At 52.9% G+C, this 9,905-nt stretch overlaps 2 protein-coding genes across 2 annotated transcripts in view; both read left to right on the plus strand.

Annotated features, from left to right (window-relative positions):
• Nucleotides 1-3,059, plus strand: part of LOC104294963 (serine/threonine-protein kinase 11-interacting protein) — a 20,107-nt gene extending 17,048 nt beyond the window's left edge. Inside the window, exons 19-24 of the mRNA XM_009894657.1 lie at nt 542-657; nt 849-946; nt 1,138-1,316; nt 1,575-1,659; nt 2,151-2,233; nt 2,992-3,059. Of these exons, the coding sequence (XP_009892959.1) occupies nt 542-657; nt 849-946; nt 1,138-1,316; nt 1,575-1,659; nt 2,151-2,233; nt 2,992-3,059 (629 nt within the window). The remainder of the gene's footprint in view (nt 1-541; nt 658-848; nt 947-1,137; nt 1,317-1,574; nt 1,660-2,150; nt 2,234-2,991) is intronic.
• Nucleotides 3,060-3,365: 306 nt separating this feature from the next.
• LOC104294932 (serine/threonine-protein kinase 11-interacting protein-like) lies at nt 3,366-4,900 on the plus strand. Its single transcript, XM_009894627.1, has 2 exons — nt 3,366-3,966; nt 4,291-4,900. Exons 1-2 carry the CDS (start codon nt 3,781-3,783, stop codon nt 4,429-4,431), a joined length of 327 nt encoding a protein of 108 aa, XP_009892929.1. The 5' UTR covers nt 3,366-3,780; the 3' UTR covers nt 4,432-4,900.
• Nucleotides 4,901-9,905: the final 5,005 nt, after the last annotated feature.

Here is a 9,905-nt window from a genome sequence, read left to right on the forward strand (position 1 = left end):
ACAGGCTCTGCTGGGAAGTGTGTACTCCCAGGCAGTATCATGGCTATTGTATAAATTGTTTGGTCAAACAATTGCTTGAAAAGCCTAATTATGTTCTTAAGCAGTTTTATTGGTGTCTTCCTCAGTCCCCTTTAACCTTACCGCAGTCAAAGTCAAGATTTTAAAAAGCTGACCTGAGCTGACACCAGCTGAAATGAGAAATGTCTTTCTGGCTTTGTGATAAAGAATTGCCTCCTGCCAAATCTGGTAGCAAAGCAGTGTCCTCCTGTGACTGAACAGCTGAGCATGGGTTGAAGATGGGTTAGACCAAAGCTTTTGTATGTCTGAAAAAGCAAGTGTTGGAGTGATGGAGTCCCCTCATGTCTCCACATTGAGACCTGTGGCCTGGAAAGCCCTGGCTTTGGATCTTTGTCTTGAGGAGAGACTTGATGGAAGCAGGTGTGCAGAGTGGGGTGATACTGCTGCCCTGGTGCCAGTCTGCATGCTTGGGCAGCACCTGGTCAGTAGGCAGAGTGTCCATCCTACCGTTTGCTCTCCTCAGCTGTAAACGGCATCCTGAACACAAGGGACTTCCGTGCTGTGGATCATCGCCTAAAGCTGTACCTGGACATGGAGGTTTTTGAGGAGAACACCGAGGAGTTCCAGTGCTTCCTCAAGGTGAGCTCCCACTGCACCACTCCTACAGCTCCTTGGCTGTCCTCCTTCCCATCCTGTAAGTTCTGCTCTGGGGTGGCATCCCAGAGACTGTGGGGTGTGAAGGCAGCTGAAGTGTGTTTGAGTTTGTCCTTTCCATGGGTGAACGAGCAAGGGACAGACCAGTGCTATGACCCACCCTGTCTGTGCTCTAGGTGGTCATGGTGAAGTTTGGCCGACAAGGAGAGTTCCTCTCAATCCTGGTTGCCTCTGATCTCAAGATTTATGTGCTGGAAGTCACTGGGGCTATCAGGTGAGGAGAATGGTGGCAAGTGAGACCCTGCAGCAAGGCTGCGAGTGCTGGGTAGTGCCAGCCTGTGCTAGCCTTACCCTGGAGGTGTGGTGACATGCAAAGGCTCTTCTGCCAAACCCCCCTGCTGCCATCTGATGTGGGAGAGGAGATGGAGCAGCCTGCTGCAGCTGAGGGCTGTGCTCTGTGATTAGGGGACAACCTGCAGACTGGCTGAAGAAGAATGACTCTCACTACCTGTCTGATATTTCCCATCTGGAAGTGGGACTCCGCCACCAGAGCTTGCGAATGGAGTTTGAGAACCCAAAAGCCTCCTACAATCTGCTGATCCGGAACCAAAGCTGCTGTGACCAGTTCCTGCAGACCCTGACATGTAAGAGTAGAGCTGTAGTGGGAGCGGGGGGGGCGGGGAAGAGAATTTGGAAGAGTTGCTCTTGGAGAGCTACCAGGAGAGCTGCAGTTGGATGTATGCTGGAAATTCACTTGTTGCCAGCTCAGAAAAAAGTTGGGCGAGAACCCCACTGGCATCATAACTTCTAGTGCCTCTCTGTAGACTAGAGAACCACCTTAAGCTGTTATGTACTGCCCTCGGGCTTGCAATAAAAGGTATCTGTGTTCTCCCTCTCTTTAGATCTCATGCAAGAGCTGCCTGCTAAGCATAGGAGTAAGGTGAAGGAAATCCCCACTGTGGAAATGAATCCACAACACTGTCTATGGTAAGAACAGCCTCTGAGAGGTTGAGGGTTCGGATAGAAGAGGATGTTTGCTTGTCCAGCGGTGCCTGGGAAGTGTAGTGCCCAAAACAGGGCAGCACAGGAGGAGGCACCGCTGGAGCGGCAGCCGGGCCTATGTTATAGGTTTAAGGCAGCTGGCTCAGGCGCCTGCTGTGCAGGGGGTGAGCAGGCAGAGGGGTGTCAGGGACTGAGCCAGGCAGGGCAACTCCAGCCCTCCTGGAGGAGCCTCAGCAGAACGCTCAGGAGGGAGGAAAAGAGGGAGGCATAGGGCAGCCTCCTCCCTTGCAAGAAGTATTTGGTTCCTAGCTGGCAAGGTGGTGGGCAGAGTAACAGGAGAGAGGAATTTTGCAAGATCTGGAAGAGATGAGTCCCTCCCTCCCCCAAGGAGGACAGTGAACAGCGGCTAGCTCACAGCAAGCCTAGACTGGAAACGGGGTGCTTCCTTGATCAGCTTGCTGTTGTATCTCCTCCAGGCCTCTGCTGGACTCCAAGACCGCAGATGCTGCCACTGCAGATGACACTTGTTTCTTCTACCTGCTGGCCTACCTGATTCAAGGTATGGGAGATCTCAGTGGCCAGGTGTCCCACACCTTGTGCTGTCTGCTTGTGTTTTTAGTGTACAGTCTGTGGGAAAGAGCTGGGCCATTGGTCTGGCAGCGAGATGGGGTGGGGGCATGGGTGAGGGCTCTTCTTGCTGTTGAGATGTGTAGGATACAAGCATGCTTCTTTGTATATCTCCAGTGAGTCTCCCAGCCCTTTTCTGCATGGAAGTCCAGGCTCTAGAGAGCAGTTGGTCTTGCACACAAGGTTTGGTGACAACTCAGAATGGTTTCTGAGAAGATTGAGATTATCTAAGGGCTGGATTCTTGCCCTGAGCTGAGGGAAAGCTGAGGGGTCATATTCACAGCTGGTTTGTGTGAGGAGCTGAAAGGTTCCTTGGTTTGGGAAAACAGAAGCAGGTGTCTGAGACGGTAGGACAGGAGCAGCCAGCTGGAGGCCATCAGGTTCTGTTCCAGGACTTGCTGAGGGTGAAATGTGCTAAACCTGGGATTTGAGTCTTCAGTGAACAAATACAGTGTTTTCTCATCTTGGGACACTGGAAAAAACAACCTAGCTGTTAATCACATTCTGACCAGTTTTTTACTGTTCTTGCACCCTTATTCACCACTGGCCATTGGGGAGGTATAAGAGAACGAGAATCAGAAGGAATCTGTGGAAAGTATGTTTATTGGTCTCCTCAAGCTGAACAAATACCCTGTGGGAGGGAGAACTTAAAGTGCATTTTTCTTAATCTACCGTTTTCTCCTTTTTTAGAGTATGGTGCCCAAAACTGGATGCAGTTCCAGCTGAGACCTCATTGCCAAGTAGACAGGACTAATTAAACATCCCGTTTCTGATATTCCTACTAATTCCCAAGAGTGAGATGTGACGAGAAAAGCAACATGTTGCTGTAGCAGCTTGTGATCCCCTGTGACCTCAGCCAGTTCTGCTGGTGGTTCCCTATTTCTGTGCATCTGACTTACTCCCAAGTTCTAGTGCTTTTCATTTGCATCCACTGAAATCAGCTGGATATTTATGCTCCCTACAGTTTATCAAAATTACTTTGCTTCCTGCCATACTTAAGATGCATCCCAACTTGGTATTGAACTTTGTGTGCTGACTGTTCCAACCATCAGATATCCACAGCCAGACAAATTCAAGCCAAAAAAGGCGGCCTTTTTTTAGCTGAAGCTGCTGACTTTTAACTAAGGAGTAGTAAAGTGTTGTTTAAGAGGTCAAAGGACTCAAGCGTCTTTTCCTGCCTCACATGAGGCCACGAGCTGGACAAGGCTTGCTGGGTCTTTCCTATGCATGCTCCTGCAATAAGCTTGGATAACCTGGTCAAGCCCAGCCACATTTAGCTTCCCTGCTCCCCCTCTTCAGTCAGGAAGCTGGATGAGGCTGTTCACCCAGTTACTGTTGCTGGAAAGGATCTCCCTAGGGGAGGAACGGAAAGCAAAGCTGGTTCTGTGGTGACTCAGGCTCTCAGCAAAGCCTCTTGTATTCCCTCGTATCCTTTTAGGGGCATCTGCTTTCCCTGTGACCCTGCTGAGCACCCGAAGCATGCTGTTTCTGCTGGAGGAGAATCACCAGTGGCAGGTGCAGTGCTCCTTGGATGAGGACCATGAGGCAGAAATGCCTGCTAGGAGCAACATCCAGTTGAAGGAGAAGCAGCCGATCAGCAGTATTAGCAATGTCATAACCTATCGCCTCTGTCCTTGTGACATCAAGCTGATGCTTTATGATGAGGTAACCAGGAGGTGGACATGGGGCACACAAGATGCTGGGGGCTGGATTGTGCTCAGATCGTGTTCCTACCAAGAGTGTCTTGGGGCTGTTATCTCCCATCCTAATCTAGGGCCTTGCACCATGGAGGCAGGGGAGCACAGCGAATTGCTGCTATACAAAAGTCATGCAGGGACACCACCGCGGTTGGCAGCAGAGAGGGAGAAGGATGTCACTTAGGAACTGGGAGGAGCTGGCAGCTGCGCTGGGCAATAGTGGCTCAGGGCTGATCAGCGCCTTTGAGGCTAGGCCCTGCTCATCAGCCTCCTTCTTCTTCCTCCCTCCCAGGTACTGAAGGTGGAGAGCACTTGGCACATCCGCACAGAGTGCCCTGAGCTCCTGGTAGAGTTGGTGGAGTGGATCCGTGGGCCCTGGGAGGAGATGTTCTCGATCGAGCTACGGAAGGCTGTGTACGAGGGACTGGAGTGAGCTTGCCAGCTGTAGGCTGGTGGGAATTGGAGTCAAGAGTGCTGCTGTGCTGGCAATGGTGCAGAAGTGTCTCCCGCTCCCATCTGACCTTGCTGTCCTGTGGCCTCTGCTTTCTACTCTACTCTTGCCCCTGGCCCTTTTTGGTGAGGAGGAGGGGAGCACACAATGGTCCAGACTGCACAGTCACTCACTTGCACTGGGCTGGCCGTGGAAGGAGGAGGCAAAGTGTCCCCTGTAATACTGCATAAGCTACACCGAGTTCTAAGTTGGCAGTGTCTGCTGGTCTCCTTCAGGGTCACGTGGAGTGTCACTGAAGGAAGAGGGGAGCCCGGCCAGAGCATGTTCAGTGGGACATGCAGTGGTACTAGGCCAACAACAGGCCAGAGGCAGTTGGGTACTGTGATGTTTCTAGCAGGTGTATTTGCTGCCTTCCTAGCTGTCTCAGAACAGCTGCCATTATCTGCTGCTGGGTTGGTTTTGGTGGTTTGTTTTTTGTTGTTTTTTTTTTTCCTTTTCCTCCCCCTCCCTCTTGTCCATGGCTTCCCTAAAGCTGCCTGCTTCAAACAGGAGCCTGATTGCACAAGGGGATGAGGCATGTTGTACTAATAATCCCACAGAGAGCCCTTACCTGCCTGCCTGGCGGGGCATGGCTCGGTCTGCTGCTGTAGTCTTTCACTGTCACTGGGGAGGGAGGAGCTGTGAGGCTCTTAGCACAGCGATGTGTTGCTCGTCGCTTAGGGGTCAGGACCCCTGGTGGGCACTGGCAAGTAAAAGTGAGGCTTAGGCTTTTTCTGAGCAGTCCAAAAGCAAGAGTCTATTTTAACATGAGTTTTACTATTTTCTATTGTAATAAAAGCTTATATTTATTGAATTCTCACACTTTCCTTGTTGCGTCCTCTTGCACTGCCTAATGTCTCTGTAAGATCTTGCATACTAGCTTTGCAGCAGCCTCAAGGGTTCCCAAAGTCATCTCTCAGGGTTCGAGCCATTCTCCCCCTCCTGTTCAGGGTGGGTGCTGATGGGCTGCTAGGCTAATCTTCTCCACCTGTCTGGCTCCCAAGCAGCAGCCAAGGAACAAGACCCAAACAGGATTAGACTGACAGAAGGTACTGGTTGTGTTGTTCTCCTGTGATGCCTCAGGTGAGCATCCTATGGGCTTCCAACCCCAGCAAGTTGTGCAGGCCCGTGGAGGCGTGCCTCACACAGGAGCTGTGGCTGCTGAGGAGGTGGGACTACCTGCCCCAAGATTCTTCCCTGTACCAGGCTTTACCTTGTCTCAACCTCTCCTGCACAGATTTACATGCACCTCAAAAAATGCTGCTGCCTGGCCTGGCCTTGCTGTGTCACAGGGTCTCTGCACTCCGCCCAGTGAAGAGCAAGTGGAGATGCCGTGTGTGGTGTTTTGATGCAGTTAAAGTTCCCTGTGGGGGTGAGCAGAAATGGACCTGTTACGTTAAGATGCTGCCAGGTGGGATCTGATACCCCATGCAGGGACCTTTACTGAAGGTTGCTTTTCCCAGAGCAGTGTCTTTGTCTTGCTATGACTGTTCAACCCATGGTTTCAGGGCAAGTTTTCCGGCTGCTGCTGTATCTTTAGTGACAAAACCTCTATTTTATGTCAAGGTGATCTTGATTTCTTTAAAGACCTGTATTTGTCCTTCAGTGACCTGATGCCTGTTTTCTTTGGGTACTGAGTGCAGCAGCTCTTTGCAACAATCCAGACATCCAGACTTTCCACATACCCAAAGCTGGTGTCGGTGCCTTCAGTTCCTGTCATCTAGAACACAGCAGTGACTGGGTCCTGCAGCATCTCACTGTTCTGGTCTCACCTGGGCAGGTGAGATAGTTTCCCTCCCTGCTCAAACCCGACTATGCCATCCTTGTAGCCTTAGGAGAGTGGGAAGATCAGTTGCCATGCTTTGTAGTGGCCTGAAGGCCACCTCGCAGCGCACTGTTGGACGCTTTCTTGGAATTGCTGTACGATTAGACTTTCTCCTGTCACTTCCAGAAGCAGCCGAGTTGCTGAAGGTCTGCAGTGGCTGATATTTTTATCTAGCCTTCTATAGACTTGATTGACAAGATCTATACTGTCTTGAGGCAGATGTCACAACGCATTTCACTTTCTCCCCTCTTCCTAAATGGGCATATGGCTGCTGCCCTCTGTTCCTTTGGAGCGATCTCAGACCGCAAGCGGGAGTGAGCTCAGTGGAAGCACTGCCAGCACCTAGCACTTTGTCCGGGGGAAGAAGTCTGAGAGAGCTGAGCCGGTAAAGACCAGTAAGGCTTTTCTGTCTTTGTCTTGCCATGTAAGGAGCTTGTGTAAGTGCTATCTTCATCTTTTATAGCTGTGTTTTTCACAAAGGGCAAGAGTCAAAATAGGAGTTATTGGATCAGCTCATTTGATGTATCTTCTGCCTAAGCTGATGCCCTGAGAAAAGCCCATCCTTGGAGCTTGCTTTTTCCATCTTAGCTCAGCTGCACCTTTGCTCTGCCATGCCTGTGTCTGGGTATGCATTTGAGGGACCTCACAAGGTGTGGACTGCCAGAACCAAAGGTTTCAGCGGTGTGCCTGTCTATAGCTCGTCACGGATTTTACTGCAGAAGTGACTACTCATTTGCACCTGCTCCGTGCCACATCTCTGCAGGTCTGTGCCCTCAGCTCAGCAGTAGCCTCTTGGTCCCGTTAACAGCTCCCTGTTCTTCTGCATTCCTCGGGCCACTGACAGGGAAGCTCACATTTGCTGCCACAACCTGCATCCTGCCTCACTTGCTTTGTTTTCCCTTAGGGTTTTGTCCTGCTTGTTATCAGATTAACCCGTTTGTGGTTTATTCGTGGTCGTGAACACTTTGCTGTGGGGCTCCCCACACTAGGCATAGTGGTAGCATTAACTGGTGTCATTGCAAGGGCTTCCCTGACACACTCCTTCGCTCCCATACCGCAGGCAGCCCCGACTGATGACTGTGCAGGAACAGGGTTTGCGTAGGAAAGCCAGGCCTTATGGAAAGGTGTGATATCTGTTGAACCACCCGCAGATGTCTTCTGCCTGTCATAACCCTGAACATGCCATCCCTGAGCTGTGCTCTTAAACACTCTTGATTTTTTTCCCCTTCGTTCCTCTTTCCTTTTCTGGATGCACTCGGCTCCAGTGCTAGCACGGAGCAAGGCTGGTCTGAATCTCAGCATTTCCCTGCCTCTATCTGCCTGGAGCAGGTTCTTCTCGAGGTGTGTGTAGCTGGAGGGATGCCCAGGCCTGGAGTGGCCACAGGGCTCTGGAGACAGGCTGCAGGCAGCCGAGGGCTCTGGCTTCAGCCTGGCCATTGCCATGAGCCTGAAGCTACCACTGCTTTTCTATAGGCACATACCAGCCCTGTCTTACTTTGCTGTTCAACTCATCGATGAAAATGATGCCTCAGCCACGGGTTTGGCTATTTCAGTGCTTCCCACTCTGTGTCTCTGCCTTCTAAAGCAGTAGTCCCTTGAGCATGCGTGGCCTGTGGGCTAGCTGTCAGCCCCCTTGCGCTATGTCTAACTAACGAAGCCTTGTTTCTAATCAGACTGGGTGACTAGAGGGACTGGTCATTTACTTTTAGCAGAATATCCCTGCTGGCCTCATCTCCAGGGGACTGGAGATGTAGCAGCAAAGGGCACACGTTCCCTGCGGCTTGCGGACCTGCCTGGCCAGCTTCATCCCTCCTGCGAGTGCCAATGCTCCGTACCCAACTTAGAGAGCAATGGCCCGGGGCTGTGTAAACCCCTTCCCTTTGGGCTGCCCTCCAGCTTGGCTGGCGGGGGAAGAACAGAGAGCGCAGGCTGCACTTGAGTGCCACATGTGGTACTGGGGTGCCAGCAGAAGTCAGGAACTGGGAAGGAGACCTTAGCAGGAGGGAGGTGAGCAGGGGCAGTCCTATGTGCCCCACACCGTGCTGCATAATCGAGCAGCAGGGAAAAGGGAAAGGGAGCATTATTTTGGAGCCATCTCATCCTTCTCTTGGCTTCTGTTACAGGAGATGGTCATTGCCCTTTGTGCTCCTGTGACAGAGCGTGCCTCTGCCTGTTATCAGAAGGTTATTAAGTTAGTTGTCGAGCTGTCCCGTAACAGGACAAACAGTCCCTAACGGAGCCGTCTGCTCCCTGTCCCAGTGCCACGCAAGTTATTTAATCCGGGAAGAGCATGTTTGCTGCTAAGGCCTCACCCTGCCCACCGCCAGCCCTGCCCGACTGCGGCCCCACTCATGGAGGGTGGAGGTAGCTCACCCCTTCCTCGTCTTGCTGCCAGGCAGGGTCCACGCCACCCCATAGCAAACACGTCTGGGTCGCCCAGCCCCACCATCTGCCACACTGCCACCATCCCCATAAACAGAGGCAGTCATCGCAGGGCCCAGCCCGTCCTGCCCTATCAATTAGAGCAGGAACTGAGGCTGCTATCAAGAGCCAGACTGGGCCCTGCCACCCTCCCTGGCACCCGTGTCTGGCAACTGAAGCAGGGTTTGGCGATGGAGTCCCTGAGGGTGTCTCCAGCGTGGTGCTGTGGCCGAGCAGGGGCTGCTTGTGGGAGCTCTTCCCACATCCCTCTTGAGCTGTAGCATTTGTCCCAGAATTGGATATTCTCCTCGTGCCTACACTTAAGCTCTCCCTCAGACATATCTCCTTGATTGCTGTCCCCCCCTTGCTCTCACCAGGCTGTGCAGCTGCCCTGCCATGCTCCACACGCTTGCTCCAGCTCTGGGCTCTGCCCCACAGACTTAGTGGTTTGGGGCTGATCCTGGGTTTTGTGGCTGGTGACAGTGCTCCTGTTTCCTCTGCAAAGCTCATCTCCAAGGCGGACCCCGTGAGGCTGCTGGTCTTGCACATCCTTCCTGCCCGTGATGGGCCCGGGCTCCGTCAGCCTCAGCTGATGTGGGAAGGGATGAGGGTGGGCAACACCCTTCGCCCATCGCCTTCCTTTCCCGGCTGTTGTGGGTTTGCTCTCTGCCCCAGGCCGAAAGGGTGATGCCTCTGCAGGCGCTTGGGTGTTGCAAGCTCAAGATGAAGGGAGAGCCCAGGGGCACGCAGGGCACCGTTGCGGGGGAGGGAAACAGGAGGGCTCTGACGCCAGTGGCCAGATGCTGACAAGCACAGTAACGCCTGTCCACGGTGGATGTCCGACACCAGCTCTGAGCAGGGCCTCCCCCGGCACGCTCTGCCCCGCAGCCCAGGCGTGGGATGGGTTGTGCTGCTCAAAAACGCTGCAGCAGCTGTGCCTGGCCCCGGCCCAGCAAGCGGCTTTGCTCTGGCTGCAACGGCCTCGGTTTTGTGGTGTCGCGGTGGGTCACGCTCTCCAGCTTAATGCGAGGCTGCAACGGGGGCTTGTTCTTAACGTGCTGAGCACCAGAGTCAAAGTAAGTCCCTGGCAAACTTCTGGGCTGCCTTGGGGTGAAGCCAGGCTGGAGGCGAGACCTGGGAACACTTGAAAACTAGTGGTGACTGTAGGGAA

This window comes from Charadrius vociferus, unplaced genomic scaffold (genome assembly GCF_000708025.1).
Source record: "Charadrius vociferus isolate BGI_N301 unplaced genomic scaffold, ASM70802v2 scaffold161, whole genome shotgun sequence".
Taxonomy (NCBI): Eukaryota; Metazoa; Chordata; class Aves; order Charadriiformes; family Charadriidae; genus Charadrius; species Charadrius vociferus.

Excerpts from the sequence above, each read along its gene's own strand:
- LOC104294932 (XM_009894627.1), top strand. The coding sequence starts at position 3,781 with ATGCTGTTTCTGCTGGAGGAGAATCACCAGTGGCAGGTGCAGTGCTCC. Across the intron at positions 3,967-4,290 it reads AGCTGATGCTTTATGATGAG|GTACTGAAGGTGGAGAGCAC; the intron begins GTAACCAGGAGG and ends CCTCCCTCCCAG.